General features: G+C 55.5%; 2 protein-coding genes across 5 annotated transcripts in view; both read left to right on the forward strand.

The window, feature by feature from the left end:
* Positions 1–22,286, forward strand: part of CYB561D1 (cytochrome b561 family member D1) — a 433,261-nt gene that overhangs the window by 103,669 nt on the left and 307,306 nt on the right. The gene's annotated exons all lie outside the window — the stretch shown is intronic.
* CPNE5 (copine 5) overlaps positions 1–22,286 on the forward strand; it is a 195,661-nt gene that overhangs the window by 66,452 nt on the left and 106,923 nt on the right. For all 4 annotated transcript variants that reach the window (XM_073320008.2, XM_073320009.2, XM_073320011.1 and 1 more), the window contains exon 7: positions 18,815–18,874. In XM_073320008.2, coding sequence (XP_073176109.1) covers positions 18,815–18,874 — 60 coding nt within the window. The remainder of the gene's footprint in view (positions 1–18,814; positions 18,875–22,286) is intronic.

Here is a 22,286-nt window from a genome sequence, read left to right on the forward strand (position 1 = left end):
GATCAGGTCACCTCCTGGCTCGGGAAAGGGACAAAGCCCAGAGGAGGAGGGGCTGGAGAGTGAGTCAGTTTGGGGCTGGCTGGGGACATGGAGTGAAGTGCTGACATGGTTGTCTGGTTCACTGCCCCCCAAAATGGACCCAGCTGAGGGGTCCTGTTCTTTGCACCTCCAAGCTCTGTTTTAGACCATGTTCCTGTTGTCTAATAAACCTTCTATCTTACTGTCTGGCTGAGAGTCACGTCTGACTGCGGAGTTGGGGGGCAGGACCCTCTGGCTTCCCCAGGACCCTGCCTGAGCGGACTCGCTGTGGGAAGCGCACGGAGGGGCAGAGGATGCTGAAGGCTCCGAGGTCAGACCCAGGAAGGTGGAAGCTGTGTGAGCTTTTTGCCCTGCAGACAGGCTGCTCACAGAGAGGAGGCTTCACCAGAGTCCTGACTGGCTTCATAGGGAGCAGTTCCAGAGCATCGTCTGGGGACTCCATGACAAGGTGTCACGGAGTCCCCGGGCGATGCTCTGGAACTGATCCCTACAAAGCCAGTCAGGACTCTGGTGAAGCCTCCTCTCTGGGAGCAGCCTGTCTTCAGGACACACGACTCACACAGCTTCCACCTTCCTGGGTCTGACCTCGGTTCATTCAGCATCCTCTGCCCCTCCGTGCGCTTCCCACAGCGAGTCCGCTCAGGCGCTCATGGCGGGCGGGGAGGGTGGGCCAGGGGTTCACGAGCCCTCAGTCCTAGTGCCGCCTCCACCCCAAACTCCCTGGGTAGGTCACTAGCCGGCTGCTCCCAGCAGTGCATGTGGGACAGTGCCCTGCACAAGGGGCGTGCGAATTCTTACACTAGAGAATTGGGGTTGGGAGGTGCAATGGCACCAGGGCCAGCGATCAGTCGCTAGGCATCTATGTGGGGATAATGCAATTCCCCAAGGGTCACCATGGCAACCTCCACTGGGATTTCTGGGCATCTTCAGCCACTGAAAAGGACTCTGGTGTTTAAAGCCGACCTGAAGTATGCTGTTCACTGCTCCTTGCTGACAGAGAAAGGAGACCCAGAGGGGGGTGATTTGAGGCGTTTTGTTTTTTCCCTTTGAAATCTTGGGAATGTCAAGATTGGCTTTCCCAGCTTTTGCTGGCTATCTCGTCGGGGGACCCAGAGCTGTGGATTGGGGACCCGAAACTGACAGAGTATCAGTGCCCAGACATTAACAAAGATCACTTTTCTCCCAAGAGTTTCTCAGGAGTGTGAGTTAAATACCCATTAACACCCCCCCCCCCAAAAAAAAACAGTGCTTCAACCCGATGTGACGAAGTGAGACTGTTCTTAATGTTTCTTCTGAATAGTGTGGGGGTGCTTCAGTTTCCCCTAGGCAGTTCTTAAGTCTCTAGGGGGTGGGGTAAGGGTGTATGATCCTTGCAGAGCCCTAGCGGGTAGGCGTGTGCAGGGGTCTGGACACAGAGAATGGCCGACACCCTGTTTCCTGGCAACTGATGGCCTGGGCCCTTCCCCGCTGCAAGGTGAGAGCTAAAGGGTTGGAGAACAAAGGGATCCGGTGACCTCCTGACCCCGGGAAAGGAACAAAGCCCAGAGGAGGAGGGGCTGGAGGGAGTTTCAGTTTGGGGCTGGCTGGAGACATGGAGTGAAGGGCAGACGGGGTTGTCTGGCTGACTGCCCCCCATAATGGACCCAGCTGAGGGGTCCTGTTCTCTGCACCTACAAGCTCTGTTTTAGACCATGTTCCTGTTGTTTAATAAACCTCTGTTTTACTGGCTGGCTGAGAGTCACGTCTGACTGCAAAGTTGGGGTGCAGGACCCTCTGGCTTCCCCAGGACACTGCCTGAGCGGACTCGCTGTGGGAAGCGCACGGAGGGACAGAGGATGCTGAATGCTCCGAGGTCAGACCCAGGAAGGTGGAAGCTGTGTGAGCTGTGTGTCCTGCAGACAGGCTGCTCCCAGAGAGGAGACTTCCCCAGAGTCCTGACTGGCTTCATGGGGAGCAGTTCCAGAGCATCGCCCAGGGACTCCGTGACACCCCCCTCCACCCCCCAAAAAAAGTGCTTCGACCAGCCTGACCAACTCTCTCTTCTCCCCTCGGTGGCCGAGGTTTCACTTCCTTGGTACCTGCAAAGTCATAATCCTGCTAGCTTTCCAGCCATCCTGAGAGAGCCCCAGGCAAAGATGGTTAGGGTGGATGAGACCTGAATTTCTAATGTAACAAACAAGCAGGCAAATCTTTTAAGAAAACACTTTTCAGGCCTTCTTTGTCTGATAGGAAATGCCCAACTCCCCAGCCATGGACCACCCCAGGGCTAATAAACCAAGTCAAGCATGCAGAGTCATTCTTCCTGGGGCCTTTCCCACCCCTGCACAGCATCAGTGTAGCAGGCAAGCGCCCGGTGCCAGGCCGGCACGTGGAGCTGACAGTGCTGGGCGTCAGTCCCAGGTGAAGCAGGGCCTTGCTGACCTGTGTCACAGGCAGGAAGCGTGTGTGGCTTGCTTTGAAATGGGAGGTGGGACTGGTCTCCCCAGCTGTGCCCGCCTGTCCATCACAGTAGAGGAGGGAGAGCCCTGGAGGGAGAGCCCCGCATGAGGCCCGAGAAGCCTGCCAGCCACTGCTCCCTGTGCAAGCTGGGTGCTTCCGGCACTGGCTTAGTCTGCTGCAGGGGGTCCCTCGGGTTTCCCTGCCCCTCCCCAGGCCTGCCCAAGCATAGGGCTGTGTCACACCATGAAGCACTCTCCCGGCTCTAGACTTGAAAGGAAGGGGGGCCAATGGTCCGGACCCTAGGCTGGGCGCTGGGAGACCTGGCTCCAATGCCCTGCTCAGCCCTGGACTCGTTTGTGACCTAGGCAATTCACACAGGGTTCGTCTCCGTTTGACCACCACCTGTAAACAGCAGGGTGGCTCGGGCCAGCTGCCCGCATAGAGGGTCAGCTGGGATTGCAGCTCAAGCACAGCTGGCATGGGAACGTCTAGGCCAGCTGAGAATCCCACCTCCCCCTTAGTCGTCTGTGCTCCATGGGGGATAACAGCTCTGTGCTGGGGCACGGGGTGCAGGAGGGGAAAGAGTGTGACCTGCTCTGGTACTGCAGTGACTGGGACAGTGGAAACACCACCGGAGGGTGGCCAGCTCCTGAGATGGACTAAATCCATCTAGCCCCTAAGGATCGCACCATTTCCAGCTGGGTCCCCCTAGTGCTGCTGCCATTCAGGGAAGGGGGATCTGTTTCCCTGGAGAGGAGCGTTTCCCATTTTGAAATGCGCTGGATGGCTCAGTGCCCCCGCTGCTCCCAGGCCACTCCCAGGGACCCGCAGATCAGACCCAGGGGATTGTCAGAGTGCTTGATAAGAACAGTTCTGGGGAGTGGGGTGAGGCAGAGAGGGGGCTGCATGGCAGGTAACCTTATTTAGCACCCGCAGCCGGTGCCAGGTTGGAGTTACGGGGCGGGGTTGTAGGAATTTTTTTCTCTTATTTTAAGGCTACTTGCAACCCTTCAGAATTGCTCCTGGAGGGTTCGTTTCACTCTAGCTAGCAGGAGCTTGCTTCAGAGCAGTGTGGCAGCTGAGAATTCCCTCTGGCAGGTGGGGGTTTTGCTGCCCTAATTGTTGGACTGGATGCCAAATTCTGTTTATTGTATGTGTCAGAGAGCAAGGAAGAGAGCACCTGTGTGTGTGTGTGTGTGTGTGTGTGTGTACCTGCACATGTGTGGGTGTGGGTGTGCATGGGCGTGGGCATGGGCGTGGGCATGGGTGGGCGTGGGCATGGGTGTGGGCATGGGTGTGGGCATGCATGGGCATGGGCGTGCGTGGGCATGGGCGTGCGTGGGTGTGAGACACAGAACATACTATTATTGGCAGTTATTATTAAACATCTTTATGCGGAGCCCATTTGGACACTTCCCAAAGCTTAATCTGAGCCAGCTAAGATGCTGCTGAGCCAGAACAAACCCCCTGCTTCCTGCAGCACTCCCAGCCAGCAGGAATTAATCCATTGGCAAGGCCAAAAGAGCCAGGGCTTGCAGTTCTTTTGGAGAGGGGCAGATTCCTGTCAACCTATTGCTGGGGTCCTCAGCAGCTCACAAAAACTGGTGAAATAACCATCAATGCCAGTGCTACAGATGGGGAAACTGAGACTCAGAGACATGGTCAGGGTCACACGGGAAGCCAGGAATTGATCCCTGATGCCCCAAATCCCAGCACAATGCCTTCATGACTGGACCATCCTCCCACCCCCAACAGCTCTCAAAGGCAGGGGTCTGCTCCGGGGACTGCTCCGTCACCTGCCCTGCCCTGGCATGCTTGCCCCCGTGAGAGCACACACAAGTGTGCCTGCCTGGGGGAGCGTGCGGGACCGAGCTGTGAGGGCTGGAGTTGGAGCTGGAGCCGGCCTGCCCGTGAGCAGGGCTGTAACCATTCGCTGGGGTAAGAGACCTCCCTGCCTTGGGTCTCCTGGCTGACTTCCAGTCCTGCCAGGCTGTCCCAGCACAAACCCAGCAGGGCAGTCTTCCTCAGCCCACCATCCCCCTCCCCTGCCTGCCAGCACTGCCCCACACACCTGCCCTCCACGCCAGCCCCCTCTTCTGCTGTCCCCATCCACTGGATGGTGCACAGCCAGGACATCCCGAGGGGCAGGGTCCTGCAGAGCACATGGCCTGGCCTGGGGGTGGTGAGTGTACAAGGGGGTAGGCAGGGAGCCAGCCCAGCCATGGTGTGTGGAGGGTTTGTGGACTCTGGCTACTGTCGGGTTTTTCAGTAACACTCGCCCCGCGCTCACTCCCCAGAAGACGTTTTACAAAGCGACCAAACCTGATTCAACAGGAAGCCAAGGGCTGGGATCCTGTAGGGCACAGAGATGGGAGCATCACTGTGAACCATCTACTGGCACTGCAGGAAAGGTGGGCGAGGTGACCTCACATTAAACTAGCTTCCTGGCTCTGCAGGCTGGGAAGTCTTGATTATGTAAGCGGGGGAATAGTCCCGCTATTCTGGGGAACTTTCCTGGCTTCTGCACTACCCCAGTGAAGTGGGCTAGCAAAAGGATCTGAGTCCTCGCTCCCACTTCCTTTAGCTAGTGGCCTCCCTGTCCTTGAGGACTCCCCTTGCACTCTCCTGTCTGGCAGAGTCCTCGTAACCCCAACAAGGCTGGGCCTAGGAATCCTGGGGGGGCTCTGTGACGAAGTAGAACTGTTCTTAATGTTTCCTCTGAATAGTGTGGGGGTGCCTCAGTTTCCCCTATGCAGTTCTTAAGTCTCTAGGTGGTGGGATAAGGGTGTATGATCATTGCAGAGCCCTAGAGGGCAGGTGTGTGCAGGGGTCTGGACACAGAGAATGGCCGACACCCTGTTTCCTGGCAACTGATGGCCTGGCCCTTCCCCCCTGCAAGGTGAGAGCTAAAGGGTTGGAGAACAAAGGGATCAGGTGACCTCCTTGCCCGGAAAGGGACAAAGCCCAGAGGAGGAGGGGCTGGAGGGAGTTTCAGTTTGGGGCTGGCTGGGGACATGGAGTGAAGTGCAGATGTGGTTGTCTGGCTCACTGCCCCCCAAAATGGACTCAGCTGAGGGGTCCGGTTCTCTGCACCTACAAGCTCTGTGTTAGACCATGTTCCTGTCGTCTAATAAACCTTCTGTTTTACTGGCTGGCTGAGAGTCACGTCTGACTGCGAAGTTGGGGTGCAGGAACCTCTGGCTTCCCCAGGAGCCCCGCCTGAGTGGACTCGCTGTGGGAAGCGCACGGAGGGGTAGAGGATGCTGAATGCTCCGAGGTCAGACCCAGGAAGGTGGAAGCTGTGTGAGCTGTGTGTCCTGAAGACAGGCTGCTCCCAGAAAGGCGACTGCCCCAGAGTCCTGACTGGCTTCATGGGGAGCAGTTCCAGAGCATCGCCCGGGGACTCTGTGACAGAGACAAAGCCCATGGGAAAGGTTAAAGGAAACACATCACCCCGCTCTGTGGCAGGGAACACCACAAACAGCGTCTCTGGAACATCCGGGCAGTTCACAGTCTGTTTCTTGTAGGTCCCAGGCCTCCTCCTCAGGCCCTGGCCGTGCTGCAGGGGTGCTGCGGGTTGGACACTTGCTTTGGTGGTGGCCACACGCTCTCAGGCTCTAGGTGGGAGGGCCCTTCTTCCCAGTGTTGCCCCCGCCCTGTCAGGGTTACCAATCCCCCTCCGAGTCTGGCCTGCAGAGCCTCCTGGCTGAGGCGTCTCCCTGTGCTGGGCCCGCTGCCCAGGGTCCCTCCTCGCTCTCCCCAGCTGCTCAAGACACCTGGCTCCAGACTGCTCCAGCCCCAGCTTCAGCTCCAGCCCCAGCTTCAGCTCCAGCCCCACTCTGCCTCAGTACGGCTGCTGCTCTGCCTCCAGCTCCCTGGGCTGCTTCTCTGGCCCCTCATAGAATCATAGAATCTCAGGGTTGGAAGGGACCCCAGGAGGTCATCTAGTCCAACCCCCTGCTCGAAGCAGGACCAATTCCCAGTTAAATCATCCCAGCCAGGGCTTTGTCAAGCTGGGTCTTAAAAACCTCTAAGGGAGGAGATTCCACCACCTCCCTAGGTAACGCATTCCAGTGTTTCACCACCCTCATAGTGAAAAAGTTTTTCCTAATATCCAACCTAAACCTCCCCCACTGCAACTTGAGACCATTACTCCTCGTTCTGTCATCTGCTACCATTGAGAACAGTCTAGAGCCATCCTCTTTGGAACCCCCTTTCAGGTAGTTGAAAGCAGCTATCAAATCCCCCCTCATTCTTCTCTTCTGCAGGCTAAACAATCCCAGTTCCCTCAGCCTCTCCTCATAAGTCATGTGTTTCAGCTCCCTAATCATTTTTGTTGCCCTCCGCTGGACTCTTTTCAATTTTTCCACATCCTTCTTGTAGTGTGGGGCCCAAAACTGGACACAGTACTCCAGATGAGGCCTCACCAGTGTCGAATAGAGGGGAACGATCACGTCCCTTGATCTGCTCGCTATGCCCCTACTTATACATCCCAAAATGCCATTGGCCTTCTTGGCAACAAGGGCACACTGTTGACTCATATCCAGCTTCTCGTTCATTGTAACCCCTAGGTCCTTTTCTGCCGAACTGCTGCCGAGCCAGTCGGTCCCTAGTCTGTAGCGGTGCATGGGATTCTTCTGTCCTAAGTGCAGGACTCTGCACTTGTCCTTGTTGAACCTCATCAGATTTCTTTTGGCCCAATCCTCTAATTTGCCTAGGGCCCTCTGTATCCTATCCCTACCCTCCAGCGTATCCACCTCTCCTCCCAGTTTAGTGTCATCTGCAAACTTGCTGAGGGTGCAATCCACACCATCCTCCAGATCATTTATGAAAATATTGAACAAAACCGGCCCCAGGACCGACCCTCAGGGCATTCCACTTGATCCCGGCTGCCAACTAGACATGGAGCCATTGATCACTACCTGTTGAGCCCGACAATATAGCCAACTTTCTAACCACCTTATCGTCCATTCATCCAGCCCATACTTCTTTAACTTGCTGGCAAGAATACTGTGGGAGACCGTGTCAAAAGCTTTGCTAAAGTCAAGGAACAACACGTCCACTGCTTTCCCTCTGGCTCTGGTTGCTACAGCTCTGCTCCCAGGACAGGGTCTGCTCTCCCTGGGCTGCTTTTCTGGCCCCTCTGGATCTGGTTGCTGCAGTTCTCCTTCCAGCACAGGTCTGCTCTCTGGGCTGCTTCTGTGGCCCCTCTGGGTCTGGGTGCTACAGCTCTGCTCCCAGGACAGGGTCTGCTCTCTCTGGGCTGCTTGTTAGTAAGGGGGCAACAGTCCCCTTACAGTAACATGACCTGTTCCCTGGGGCCTGGCTGGGGCTGGAGAGAAGGGGAACCTTCCCCAGTCACTTGCTGGGACACCAGCTCAAAGTCTCTCTCTCTCTCTCCCACTCTTCCCCATGTAGCCAGCCTTGCCCAGCCTGCCGCCTTTCACCCGGGACATGGGGGGACACCCTGACGCACTGCAGCAGCCTGGCTGGTCCCATGGTAGCTGCAGAGACACTCCTGATGTTTCCAGGCTAGGTCTGACGTCCCAGAAGGGGACTTGCTCAGCGCTCTTGCCCTCACTGTGTGTGGGGCCAGCCCTCCCGGAACCAGCCCCTCTGCGAACGGCCAGCGCTGCTCTCCTGTTGCAAGGGCAGATGAGCTGCTAGGACATGCGAACCTGTTTCCATCCAGACTTGGCTAATCAAAGGGAGCAGATGAGGCCCTGGATGTGCCCTGGACAAGCTGGATCACGAGCTCTGCTGCGTCTCCAGGAGGTGTCGGCTGGTCTTTGACGCTCAGCTCACTTGGGGAAGGTGCTCCAGGTGCCCGGAGAGTTCAGAGGCTCTGACTGCAGAGCAGCGGGCACAGATGCTTTGTCTCCTCGGCTGTGCTTTTGTGCTGACAGTTTCAGGGGGTGGCTGCCTGGGGACGGCAGGTTCCTGAGAGCCTGCAGAACATAATTGTCCTCCTTGTTTTGAGCACCTGTTCTGTCCCCGAGCACGGGGTAGCGCCACGCGGCAAAGCTCTGAGACTCAGACCAAGACCTTGTTAGGAATCGGTTCCATGCCGCGTGCCACCCACCCAGCCAAAGTCCCAAGCGCGGTGTCAAGCCTGGTGAGGGCTCTCCGGGGAGCAGGCTGCTCCGATGAGGAGTCCAGAGGGGAAGTCTCCAGGACATGAAAGCCCCTTCCCATCCACTCCCACGCACCTTGGCTCTCTCTGCTCCCTTTGCCTGGCATAGCTTCCTCTGCATCCCCCAGGACAATGTCCTCACTGTGTGAGCCTTCTCCTCTGCATCCGCTGCTGTCTGGAACTGCCTCCCTGCACCACCTGGCATCACTCCCTCTCTCTGTCCTCCCTATCCGGGGCCTAGCACCTCGGCACCTAACCTGTGTCCTCCCCTAGGAGCCAGGCAGGCTGATGCCTCTGACACCCGCCACCTCCACGTGGAAGAGTCCCTGCCTCTGGCTCACAGCACTTGGATGTGGAGCCCCCAGTGTGGCTGCTGCAGGGGTGGCGCACGCAGGGCACCCAGTGCAGGACGGCACCACATGGCAGCTCATGGGGCCACGGGCCTAGGGCGGGAATGGCTGGCTCAGCTGATTGGCAGGCATTTACACCCAGTCTGGCAAGTCGTCGCCATCCCGTGGCTGTTTGGGGGCCCCTACATGGAATGAGTTTGCAGGGTCTCAGACCAGTGACTCATGGCAAGCGGCCCCAGCAGAAAAATGACACCAAACACTAATTAGCCTACTTCCCGGCTAAGCTGGGAGACCGTCTCCCCGCTCGTCTCTTCCAGGGAAGGGGGGACATAGAGGCAGCAGGGGCAGGATGGGAGGAAGCTGTGCCAATCTGTGCCCACGCCGGGGCTGTCAGCCTGGCACCCAGCACCAGCATTAAATTCACCCTGGGTCGCAAATCCAACCGGCTTCTGGGATTCTCCTTCTGTTCATTTCTGGTCCCTAGAAGAGCAGCAGATGGCTTGTTAATACCCACCCCAGCCCCAGCTCGCTGATTGCAGAGGCTTTCCCAGCTCCTTGGATTTATTCGCCTTTCAGGCTCCTCTACTTAACGCCAGCGCCTCGTCTAACTCCACAGTAAATGTTCCACACGTCTCCTTGGATTGGTCGGATTCCCTCTCTCGGCAGCTGTTTGTCACCGGAGTCTCTTTGGGGGTTAATTTCCCTGATAGAAACAAAAACTCTCCTGAGCCCCTGGATCCTGACTCTGCATTTCAGGCATCAGCAGCCGACAGCACCAATGGCCCAACTTGCAGGGGAGCTGAGCGTCCTGAGCTCCTGGAGGCAGGATCGGGCCCCTGAGGCAGCAGGGTTGTCTGGGGTGCAGGTACATTGGGCTCCTTAATGAGATCGGCTTTTTGTAATCAGGGGAGGTTGAGGGCTTCTCCGAGCAGCCTAGAAGTGACGCGTTGAACAAGGGTGTTGGGAGCTGGGACGATCCTGCCAGGACCTTGGAAGCAGCCAAAGCCTCCAGTGCCACCCTGGGTTTCCCAGAAGGGCCCAGCCTGCCCAGGGCAGAGGATTCGATGTCAGAGCAGAGGGGCACGTGCAGGAAAGCTGACGGCTCATTATTTCAACAGCTGCTTCTGCTCTCCTCCAGCAGACCACACTCCCCTCTCTGATCTGGAACTGGCTCCCGTGCCCCTTTGCCTGCTCTGACCACTCGCTAGCGCTGCCTGGGTGAGTCCCGTTCCGCTAAAAGGGGCACGTGTCTGATAGCCGTGAGCAGTGTTGACTCTGAGCCTCGCCTGTGCCCCATGAGAGGACCCCAAATGCCTGGTGCTGCTGGCGGGCATGTGCCATGTGCTGCCTTGCGATGCGGCAGGCTGGGTGGAGAGCTCCTGGCCGTGCCCCTCACAAGTCCATTGCCAGGGCTCAGTGTTAAACCAGTAAGCTCGGGGCGTCGGGGCACAAAGGTGTTTGTGTGTGGTGGGAGGCGGGGCTGCGGGGTTCGCTCATTTCACTTGCGTCCAGGTCCCCGGGCAGGTGGGGAGGTCGGTCGGGCTTCAGAATAAGATGCTGGATGTTCCTGTCCCTGCCCTGAGCAGCGGGTGAGCCACGTGTAGCGAGGGCTCCGGGAGCTGAATTTGTACAGCCCAGGAAAGGGGGAGGGGGAGGAAGAGGTCCGAGCAGCGGCTATAAATCCCTGCTAGGTAACAATGTGAGCGCGGGAAGGGAATTACTCACTGTCTCTGGAGCAATGGCCTGCTGCCAAGGAAGAGAGGAGCGATGAGAGACAGGCAGCAGAGCCAGGGAGAGGCTGGGGGCAGGGATGGAATAAATGGGAATAAATGTTACACGCAGGTCAGGGTGGTGTACCGCGACTCAGCCAGCTCAGTCCCGTGACAAAGACGCCCCTCAAAACCCCTTCAGCCCGTTAGAAAAGAGACAGAAGGGAAAGCAGTTAAAGCCTTTGCCGTGGAAAGTCAGCCTTGCCTTGTAACACCCTCGGCCAGGGCCTCTCCCTTCAGTGGGAGTCTTTAGAAGGGAAACCCCCGTGTCTGGCAGCAAAGGCTGTGTCTGCACTGCACACCTTACAGCGGCACAGCTGGGCCTCCAAGGTCTTGTCGCTGTAAGGCACGCAGGGTAGCTGCTCTTTGTCGGCAGGAGCGAGCTCTCCTGCCGACCAGATACAACCACCCCCGACAGGGGGCAGCAGGTTTGTCAGCGGGAGAGCATCTCCACACCGACACTTTTCGTTGGTAAAACGTTTGTTGGTCGGGGTGTGTTTTTTTCACACTCCTGACTGACAAAAGTTTTACCAACAAAAGTGCAGTGTAGACATAGCCTTTGATGGTATCAGAGTTGGTATGAACTGTCCTTGGGGCAAAGAGCAGAAGTTAGCCAGGCTGGGCTGGAGCAGTCCTTGCTGTGGTTGTTAAAGTCTGATCCTGGTTCCTAGCAGACAAACCCAGCCAAACACACACACGAGGGGAGAACAGAACAGCCAGGAGTGGAAACGCAGCTCCTGTCTCCTGGGTTGACTCTCACTTGCAATGACAGTGCTGGAAAACGCCAGGCCCAGCACACAGTTTGAGACCTGGCGACTCGTACCAGCATTGGGCTGTTTAGGGCACTGCTTTTAGCTGCCTCGTTCTGGCCCCAGGCTTACAGCTGTGTTGGACAATATACAGACTTGGCCAATTAAGCCAGAGGCAAAAGCAGTGAAACAGACAAGAGAAGAAATAAGGGGGGAAGGAAAAGGCCACAGGGGCGGGAGAGGGCGAAGTCTCACATCTCAGGTTGGGGTTGGAATTTAGCCAGAGCCGGTGGAGGTGCTGGTGTCATCTGGGTCCCCTGCTCCGGTCTGCTCAGGACATCTCTCAGGAGTCAGCTGAAGAGGTGCCTAGAGACGGTGGGGATGGTGCGGTGATGGTGAAGCTCGTTCCTTCCCCATCTCTCGTCTTGCAGCCCACCAGCATGGCAGGAGCCAGTTTCTCCCACAGATTCCTTTTGAGAGCCCCGAAAAGGGTGAATAGCTCAGCCCCTCGGTATTTCGTTCACCAATCAGGCCTTGTTTCTGACACACCAATTTTGGTCCATTGATTTCCAGTCCCACCCTTCTCTCGTACCAGGCACATTCCTAACACGGCCCTTGGGTTGTAGCAGGAGCCTTTCTGGCTGGACTGTCTCAGTCTGTGTCACACGTCTGCCCACCGCCGTTTGTTGTGATCGGGTGTTGTGACACCACTTGAACTTCTGTTCCCGTCCCACAGTGGGGCTCACGGCTAGGGTCACTGGAGAGGCCCAGTGATCACAACAGGGGGCACAAACCTCGTTGGGGCAGGTGGGATGGGGCTGGGCTGGGCTGCGCTGGAGTGGGGGTGGCGAGAGCTGCGAAGGGCAGTACCAACAGGATGGAGTTGGTTCAGCCTGGGTGACCCAACTGGGGAAGGAAGGGGGAAGGCAGAGCCTCAACTCATGGCTGATGCCGAGGGCAACTGGGCTCAAGTCCCTGTTCTGTCACTGACTCCCCGTGTGACAGTCACTGCCTCCCCGTGTGACAGTCACTGCCCTGTTCCATGCCTCAGTTTCTCCAGTCTGTGAAATGGGGATGCTGCTCCTGGCCTGGTTCCCATGGGATTCGTTCATTAATGTTTGTGTAGGCTTTGAACTCTTGGTGTAAATCAGCAAAGCTCCATTTACTTCCGAAGGCTACCCTAGCTGCAGATCTGGCCCTGTGATTTTCTGAAGGAGGGGCAAGCGAGGAGGAGGGCTCTGCTTTGCACTTTAGAATAATAGAATCATGGAAGATTAGGGTTGGAAGAGACCTCAGGAGATCATCTAGTCCAGGGGTAGGCAACCTATGGCATATGTGCCAAAGGCAGCATGCAAGATGATTTTCAGAGGCACTCATATTGCCCGGGTCCTGGCCACCGGTCTGGGGGGCTCTGCATTTTAATTTAATTTTAAATGAAGCTTCTTAAACATTTTAAAAACCTTATTTACTTTACATACAACAATAGTATAGTTATATATTATAGACTTATAGGAAGAGCCCTTCTAAAAACGTTAAAATGTATTTCTGGCACGCAAAACCTTAAATTAGAGTGAATAAATGAAGACTTGGCACACCACTTCTGAAAGGTTGCCAACCCCTGATCTAGTCCAATCCCCTGCTCAAACAGGACCAACATCAACTAAATCATCCCAGCGAGGGCTTTGTCAAGCCGGGTCTTAAAAACCTCTAAGGATGGAGTTTCCACCATCTCCCTAGGTAACCCATTCCAGTGCTTCACCACCCTCCTAGTGAAAAAGTTTTTCCTAATATCCAACCTAAACCTCCCCCACTGCAACTTGAGACCATTACTCCTTGTCCTGTCATCTGCCACCACTGAGAACAGCCAAGCTCCATCCTCTTTGGAACACCCCTTCAGACAGTTGAAGGCTGCTATCAAATCCCCCCTCACTCTTCTCTTCTGCAGACTAAATAAGCCCAGTTCCCTCAGCCCCTGCTTGTAATTCATGTGTCCCAGCCCCCTAATCATTTTTGTTGCCCTCCACTGGACTCTCTCCAATTTGTCCACATCTTTTCTATAGTGGGGGCCCCAAAACTGGACGCAATACTCCAGGTGTGGCCTCACCAGTGCCAAATAGAGGGGAATAATCACTTCCCTCGATCTGCTGGCAACGCTCCTACCAATACAACTCAATATGCAATTAGCCTTCTTGGCAAGAAGGGCACACTGTTGACTCATATCCCACTTCTCATCCACTGTAATCCCCAGGTCCTTTTCTGCAGAACAGCTGCTTAGCCAGCCAGTCCCCAGCCTGTAGCAGTGCATGGGATTCTTCCGTCCTAAGTGCAGGACTCTGCACTTGTCCTTGTTGAACCTCATCAGATTTCTTTTGGCCCAATTTTCCAATTTGTCTAGGTCACTCTGGACCCTATCCCTACCCTCCAGTGTATCTACCTCTCCCCTCAGCTTAGTGTCATCTGAGAACTTGCTGAGGGTGCAATCCATCCCATCCTCCAGATCATCATTGAAGATGCTGAACAAAACCGGTCCCAGGACTGACCCCTGTGGCACTCTGCTTGATACCAGCTGCCAACTAGATATCGAGCCGTTGATCACTACCCATTAAGCCTGACAATCTAGCCAGCTTTCTATCCACCTTATAGTCCATTCATCCAATCCGTACTTCTTTTACTTGCTAGCAAGAATACTGTGGGAGACTGTATCAAAAGTTTTGCTAAAGTCAAGATATATCACATCCACTGCGTTTCCCATATCCACAGAGCCAGTTATCTCATCATAGAAGGCAATCAGGTTGGTCAGGCATGATTTGCCCTTGTTGAATCCATGTTGTCTGTTCCTGATCACCATCTCCTCCTATAAGTGCTTCAAAATGGATTCCTAGAATCATAGACTTTAAAGTCAGAAGGGACCATTGTGATCGTCTAGTCTGACCTCCTGCACAACGCAGGCCACGGAATCACACCCACCCACTCCTGTAACAAACCCCTCACCTATGTCTGAGCTATTGAAGTCCTCAAATCGTGGTTTAAAGACTTCAAGGTGCAGAGAATCCTCCAGCAAGTGACCCGTGCCCCACGCTGCAGAGGAAGGCAAAAAACCCCCAGGGCCTCTGCCAATCTGCCCTGGGGGAAGATTCCTTCCCAACCCCAAATATGGTGATCAGCTAAACCCTGAGCATGTGGGCAAGACTCACCAGCCAGACACCCAGGAAAGAATTCTCTGTAGTAACTCAGATCCCACCCTATCCTAGTGTCCCATCACAGGCCATTGGGCATATCTACCGCTAGTAGTCGAAGATCAATTAATTGCCAAAATGAGGCTATCCAATCATATCTTCTCCTCCATAAACTTATCGAGCTTAGTCTTGAAGCCAGAAGCCAGATATGTCTTTTGCCCCCACTGCTTCCCTTGGTGCCCCCAGCAAGCAGCACAACACTGCCAGAAAACTACACACTCCCTTCACTAGACTGTCTGTTCCTTTGCCTGGCTCTTCGTCTTCCCCCCAAACTCCCCTGTTTCCAGCTCTGTTTGCTGGGTCCTGACTTTTCCGGGGACTGAGGTGAGGCTGCCCGGTCTGTAATTCCCTGGATTCGCCTCCTTCCCTTTTTTAAAGATGGGCACCACATTAGCCTTTCTCCATTCTTCTGGGACCTCCCCTGATCGCCATGAATTTTCAAAGATAACGGCCAATAGCTCTGCAATCACATCCGCCAACTCCCTCAGCAGCCTTGGATGCATTGCATCCGGCCCCATGGACTTGAGAATGTCCAGCTTTTCTAAATAGTCCTTCACCTGTTCTTTCACCACTGAGGGCTGCTCACCTCTTCCCCAGCCTGTGCTGCCCAGTGCAGCAGTCTGGGAGTTGACCTTGGCTGTGAAGATCGAGGCAAAAAAAGCATGGAGTACTTCAGCTTTTTCCACATCCTCTGTCACTAGGTTGCCTCCCCCATTCAGTAAGGGGCCCACACTTTCCCTGACCTTCTTCTTGTTGCTAATATACCTGTAGAAACCCTTCTTGTTACCCTTCACATCCCTTGCTAGCTGCAAGTCCAATTGTGCTTTGGCCTTCCTGATTACACCCCTGCATGCTCGAGCAATATTTTTATACTCCTCCCTAGTCATCTGTCCAAGTTTCCACCTCTTGTAAGCTTCCTTTTCGAGTTTAAGCTCACCAAAGATTTCACTGTTAAGCTCAGCTGGTCGCCTGCCGTATTTGCTATTCTTTCTGCACATCAGGATGGTTTGTTCCTGCGCCCTCAATAAGGATTCTTTAAAATACAGCCAGCTCTCCTGGACTCCTTTCCCCCTCATATTAGCCTCCCAGGAGATCCTGCCCATCAGTTCCCTGAGAGAGTCAAAGTCTGCTTTTCTAAAGTCCAGGGTCCATATGTTCTGCTGCTCTCCTTTCTGCCTTTTGTCAGGATCCTGAACTCGACCATCCTGAACTCGACCATCTCATGGTCACTGCTGCCCAGGCTGCCACCCACTTCTACTTCCCCTACCCATTCTTCCCGGTTTGTGAGCAGCTGGTCAAGAGTAGAACAGCCCCTAGTTCGTTCCTCCAGCACTTGCACCAGGAAATTGTCCCCAACACTCTCCAAAAGCTTCCTGGATTGTCTGTGTACTTCTGTATTGCTCTCTCAGCAGACGTCAGGGTGATTGAATTACCCCATGAGAACTAGGGCCTGTGATCTGGAAACTTCTGATAGATGTCTGAAGAAAGCCTCGTCTACCTCATCCTCCTGGTCCGGTGGTCTATAGCAGACGCCCACACCACGACATCACCCTTGTTGCTCTAGCTGGGCTAACATCTCATCTGGTGCAAGGGGGCAAAGCTCTATTCGAGTCAGAGGGGTGCACCCATCCATACCACTTCGGAATCTGCTCTGCTGTGCCCAAGAGCCAGCCCCTGCGAGGGCTCAGAGTGAAGCTGCACAGCACCCTTGGGGAAATGGAGCAGGCTGGCTCCTCCTCCGGATGATGGGCATCCTGCTCTGGCGCACAGTGTCCCGTGATTCCTGGTGCATCTGCTCAGGCTGGCATGAGCAGCAGACCCCAGCCCTCTGTCCTGCGGCTTTGGCACTGCCAGGAGCCTTGTGGGCAGTGAGAGACAAGGGACACTAATGGACCAGCCATTAGAACAGCTTGCCTTTCATCCTGCCCCTCAGCAAACCTTGGAACTGGATGAGCCTACCCATCATATTTCTGAGCTGTCCACTCCGCTCAAACCAGAAGAGCCAAATGCAGAAGATGAACGGAAGAAGTGGGAGGAAGGCCGCATGGACTACATGGGGAAGGATGCTTTTGAACATATTAAAAAGAAATTGGATACATTTTTAAAGTAGACTTAATTCTAATGCAATATATTGATTGTTCTAATGGCTGGAGGGCAAACACTGGCCAGACCCCAGGTGACTTTGCTGCAAAGTCTCTGTGAGCTTTAGGGTGAGGATTTGGAGGGGAGCTTTCCCCATGTCCAATACCCAACCCCCCAGCCATGCCTCCAGCCCCACGCTCCCTGCCCGGCGTAGGAGCCCTGGCGCCTGTTAAAGCACTTGGAGGGGTGCTGGAGACAGGCTGGTGAGCTTGCCAAGGTCCCAGGAGTTTAACCCCTGGCAAACGCACAGGTTCTGCCACCTCCTTTCGTGATCTTATCTCCCCCGTCCGAAGCATTCCCGTTGGGCTCGGTCAGTGAGTGTCCATGGATAGAGAGCAGAGCTCCACAGAGACAGAGGGACGGCGGAGGGGGGCCAGCTCTGCAATGCACCATTCTCCATGCCCTGCTGCCCGGCTGAGCCGGCTGTCTGCAGAACTTGGGGCATGGCTCGGTGCCAGGCTTCTCGACAGCTCTGCCCTGGCCCTGAAGTGCACTCCCCACCCCTCTCTGGATCCCACCCTACAGTCCTCCCCACATGGGGGCCTTTAGTTCCCCCCATGTGCCCCAGAATCCTTTGCAGTAGCATCTCCAAGGGGGTGCTGGGTCAGCCAGTGGCAGGCAGGGCTCTGGAATCTGCCGCTTTCAGAGGCTCCTTAGTGGCCTCTGCAGTTGGTGGAACTGAATCGGGGTGGGGTCCCTTTCGGGGTGGGAGCGAGATGGGCAGACAGGGCAGCTGAAGGAGGGTGCCGGGCTTGGGACTGGAGATGCCGCCGTAGGTGTGAAGCTCTACAGTAGGGGGCTGCCCCCACAGCGCAGGCCTAAGGCAGCCCCAGTGCCAGGCCACAGGGCTCTTCATGCCAGCCCGCGGGCGATTCCCATGCTAGCCTAAGAAGGGACTCCAGTGCCCGTGTCTGCCAGTGGGTCCCTGGGACCACCTGGCAGCCTGTCTATGCGCCTGTCTGGGGTTCCCATTCTATGCCAGGGAGTTGAATGAGCCTTCCAGGTCCCTGCTGCGGCACAGTTGGGCACGTGGGCATGGATCCTCGGGGGGGAGCAGCTACTGGGCCCTTTCCTACTGTCAGCCAGGCTGTGGCCTGCACCACGTTATCATCCCGCCGCAGCTGCCCATGCTCTCCTCGCTGGCGCCTGGCCATTGAAACCCTGGCTATTGAAACCAGCCACTGTCCATAAAAGCACATAAAAGGGTTTGGACACACGAGGTTCCAGGTACGAGGAAAACGTGATGTACAGTCCAGAGCCCACACGTATTGACAGGTTCCTTCCGCACCCCGTGGTCAGTCCGCACGGCGCTGGTTCAGTGGCGAGAGCTGGGATCCACCTCTCATGAGACACTTCCACTGGCAGAGTCTCTCCTCTGTAATGAACAACATTGGGAGCCATTTTCCTTCTCACGTAGCCCGAGGCGCTTGTCTCTGTTCATAATCAGGGTGTTTCATTAGCTGCAGCTCAGTCCTGATGGGCCCCTCGTCAGCGTTTCTGCATGGGGTGCTTTGCCCTGCACGGTCTCCAGACTGTAGGCACAGGGCTGGGCTGCTTCCCCGCATGCCTGTGGTTCTCAGCGTTGAGCCAGCTCTGAGATCCCTGCCGCAACTGACACATTTCACTTCCGCGGGTTTGGAACCCAGGATCCTCCATGTGACATAGTATGAACATCTGGCCACAGCCCAGCAATCAGCCAGTGCTTCGCTTTCGGCAGAGACCGCCCATGCCCGCCTTTGGTGAAATATTGGGGGATGGTGAGACACGTGCTTGGGTGTGTCTGTGTCATTCTGGGTCCTCCCTTGTCCCCGGGAGATGGTTGGGTAGACCCCAGGGGATAGGTTCCGGAGCGTTGGCCTGGCTCTCCCGGTGGTTATCGGCTCCAGGCCGAGTGAGAGTTCTCAGGGAGCCGAGGGAATGGTCCATGCTAATTCTCCCTCTCTCTGTCTCCTGGCAGGATGGGAGCGTTCACGTTACATTCCAGAACAGGGAAGCCCACGCCGTCCGTCTCCAACGGGTGAGTCACACAGCTTCACCGGCATCTCCTCCTGCACAGGCAGCCCCGCAAGGAGGCAGCGTGTAGGGGGGCTTTGCCCTGGCAATGCCCTGGACCCATGGCTAGAGACCATCGGTCGCCAGCGCTGTCAGCCTGGCGCCTGTTGCCAGACCTAAGCAGGGAGCCATGCGGTGCTGCAATGCCAAGAACTCCAGCACTAGGACAGCATGAGACTGTCCCCTCCCACTAGGTCCGTTGCTGCTCCTAGGTGCCAGGCCCGGTCATTTCACTGAAGCAGGCCCACCTCCTGCACCAGCAGAGCCCCACCGGCCGTTGCGAGTTCAACCCTCCCTGCCAACCTAGGCGGGGCCTGTTATTAACAGCACCACATCACGGCATCATGCAAGGCCTGACGTTACGTCCACTGTGGGGGCTGAGCCCTGCAACACCTGGCCCTGAGTTCTGCTCTTTTCTGCACAGGGCTAGTCCTGCCAGCACCCTCTGACAGCCTAACTGTGGCAGGGTCATTTTCAGAAGGGATGTGAAAGTCCGTGGGACTTGTGCTCCTAAAGCCCTTCAGAGTTTCTGGTCATCTCCCCTAACATTTGGATAGCCCCATCACCCTGACACCCCAGGGCCTTTACTCCCCGAAAGTTGCCACAGGAAGACAGGATAAGTCTGTGCTGTGTCCCCCACCCCCCGGAGCGGCTGAAATAGGGTTTAATGGGGCAAGCCCAGCTGCTCAGGGACAACCTCCCCACAGGGGGCCTGGAGGGAATGTCCTCCTTGATCCCACACCTGCGGGTCAGCCTGACCCAGAGATGTGAGCCACGCTCACTAATCCTGACCACACCTTGCTGGTTCCCAGGGTCTGCCTGGTCCTTTGGCTTGAACCCTACAGAGGTGGATTCTGCTGGTGGTTACAGGGCCAGCAAATCCCAAATTCCCGGGACCCTCGGAGGTTACAGATGAGTCCTTCTGTCTATTTTAACCTGCACTGTGATGCTGGGCTGAGAGGGAGAGTCAGGATGCCTGGGCTCTCGGCTCCCTGCTCCCTGCCCCAGCCAGTGCAGCCAGCGGGGATCTGGGAGCCTTGGGGCAGCTGCTGGGCTCCTCGCAGAGAGCTGGGATCCCAGGGCACAGCCTGGTTTGGACCGAGGAGTGGAGAGCTGGGCGGGCATGGCCCAGCGGATGCCCCGAGGCTCCCAGCTCCCACTTCCCACCAGGAGCCCAGCGGCTTCCCAGAGGCTCTCCTGGACTCTAGGAGCAGAGCTCACAGCTGGGGTCCCAGGGGGCAGCGGGGCTCCTCTTCAGTCGGTGGAAGCACTCCTGGTGAGCGCGCGCACCACCGACACAGGGAGGGTAGTGTGGACATCAGCCACCGCAGTAATCACTGCACTGGCTGTAAGTTGACCTAACATAGGTTGACTTACGTTTCTAGTGTAGACAGGCCCTGAGAGTGGGGGTTTTAGAAGCGCTTGGCGCTGGCCTAGCTCTGCTCCCATTAGATTGTTGGCTCTTTGGGGCAGGGACCCTCGTCGTGTTCTGTTTGTACAGCACCACGCACAGTCATGACCCGGTCCATGACATAACAACACTGGAATCAATGCTCAGAGTGGCCATTGCGTTCAGTGGGAGCAGAGCTAGGCCAGCGCTGAAGGGGCTGGATAAACCCAGCCGAATAGCCCAAATCTTTAAAACAGGCCATACCTCCAGTCGTTTATCTGGGTAAGGACAAAAGGATGATGCCACGGTAGGGATCTGCTACAGACACTTAACCAGGAAAAGAGGTGGACGAGGCTTTTTATAAACAACTAATAAAATCATCCAAAGCAGAGGTGCTCACTTTTATTTTTCCCCATGGGTGCTCCACCCCCGCGCCGCCCCTTCCCCCAAGGCTCCGCTCTCACTGCACCTCTTCCCACCTCTGTTCTGCCCCCTCCCCCGAACCCATGCCCACCCACCTCTCGCTGCTCTCCGCCCTCCCCCAAGCACCTCCTACCAGCCGCTGAACAGCTGTGGCTGGTGGATGCTGAGCGCCGGAGCACCCATGGAGTTGGCACCTATGATCCAAAGCACAGGATGTGGTGGTGATGGGGGGACTTCCGTTACCCAGAAAATAACATGGCAGGACACAGATTGTCCAGCAAGTTCTTGGAATGCAATGGAGACATTTTTATTTCAGAAGGTGGAGAAAGCTACTAGGGGAGAGACAAATAGGGAGGAACTGGTTGAGAATTTGAAAGTGGAAGGCAACTTGGGTGAAAGTGATCATGAAATGGTAGAGTTCATGATTCTAAGGAATGGTTGGAGGGAAAACAGCACAATAAAGACAATGGATTTCAAGAAGGCAGACTTTAGTAAACTCAGAGGGAGTTGGTAGGTAAGACCCCATGGGAAGCAAGTCTCAGGGGAAAAACAGTTCAAGAAAGTTGGCGGTTTTTCAAGGAGACATTATTAAGGGCACAAAAGCAAACTATCCCACTGTGTAGAAAAGATAGGAAGTATGGCTAGAGACCACCCCAGCTTAACCAAGAGATCTTCAATGATCTGAAACTCAAAAAAAGAGTCCTCCAATAAGTGGAAACTAGGTCAAATGACAAAGGATGAATATAAACAAATAACACAAGTATGTAGAGAAGCCAAGGCACACAACGAGACTTAGAATCATAGAATATCAGGGTTGGAAGGGACCTCAGGAGGTCATCTAATCTAACCCCCTGCTCAAAGCAGGACCGATCCCCAACTAAATCATCCCAGCTAGGGCTTTGTCAAGCCTGACCTTAAAAATATCTAAGGAAGGAGATTCCACCACCTCCCTAGGTAACGCATTCCAGTGTTTCACCACCCTCTTAGTGAAAAAGTTTTTCCTAATATCCAACCTAAACCTCTCCCACTGCAACTTGAGACCATTACTGCTTGTTCTGTCATCAGCTACCACTGAGAACAGTCTAGATCCATCCTCTTTGGAACCCTCTTTAAAGTAGTTGAAAGCAGCTATCAAATCCCCCTTCATTCTTCTCTTCCACAGACTAAACAATCCCAGTTCCCTCAGCCTCTCCTCATAAGTCATGTGTTCCAGTCCCCTAATCACTTTTGTTGTCCTCCGCTGGACTCTTTCCAGTTTTTCCACATCCTTCTTGTAGCGTGGGGCCCAAAACTGGACACAGTACTCCAGATGAGGCCTCACCAGTGTCGAATAGAGGGGAACGATCACGTCCCTCAATCTGCTGGCAATGCCCCTACATATACATCCCAAAATGCCAATGGCCTTCTTGGCAACAAGGGCACACTGCTGACTCATATCCAGCTTCTCGTCCACTGTCACCCCTAGGTCCTTTTCCGCAGAACTGCTGCCTAGCCATTCGGTCCCTAGTCTGTAGCGGTGCATGGGATTCTTCCATCCTAAGTGCAGGTCTCTGCACTTGTCCTT

Source organism: Lepidochelys kempii, chromosome 21, assembly GCF_965140285.1.
Source record: "Lepidochelys kempii isolate rLepKem1 chromosome 21, rLepKem1.hap1, whole genome shotgun sequence".
NCBI classification, from domain to species: Eukaryota; Metazoa; Chordata; order Testudines; family Cheloniidae; genus Lepidochelys; species Lepidochelys kempii.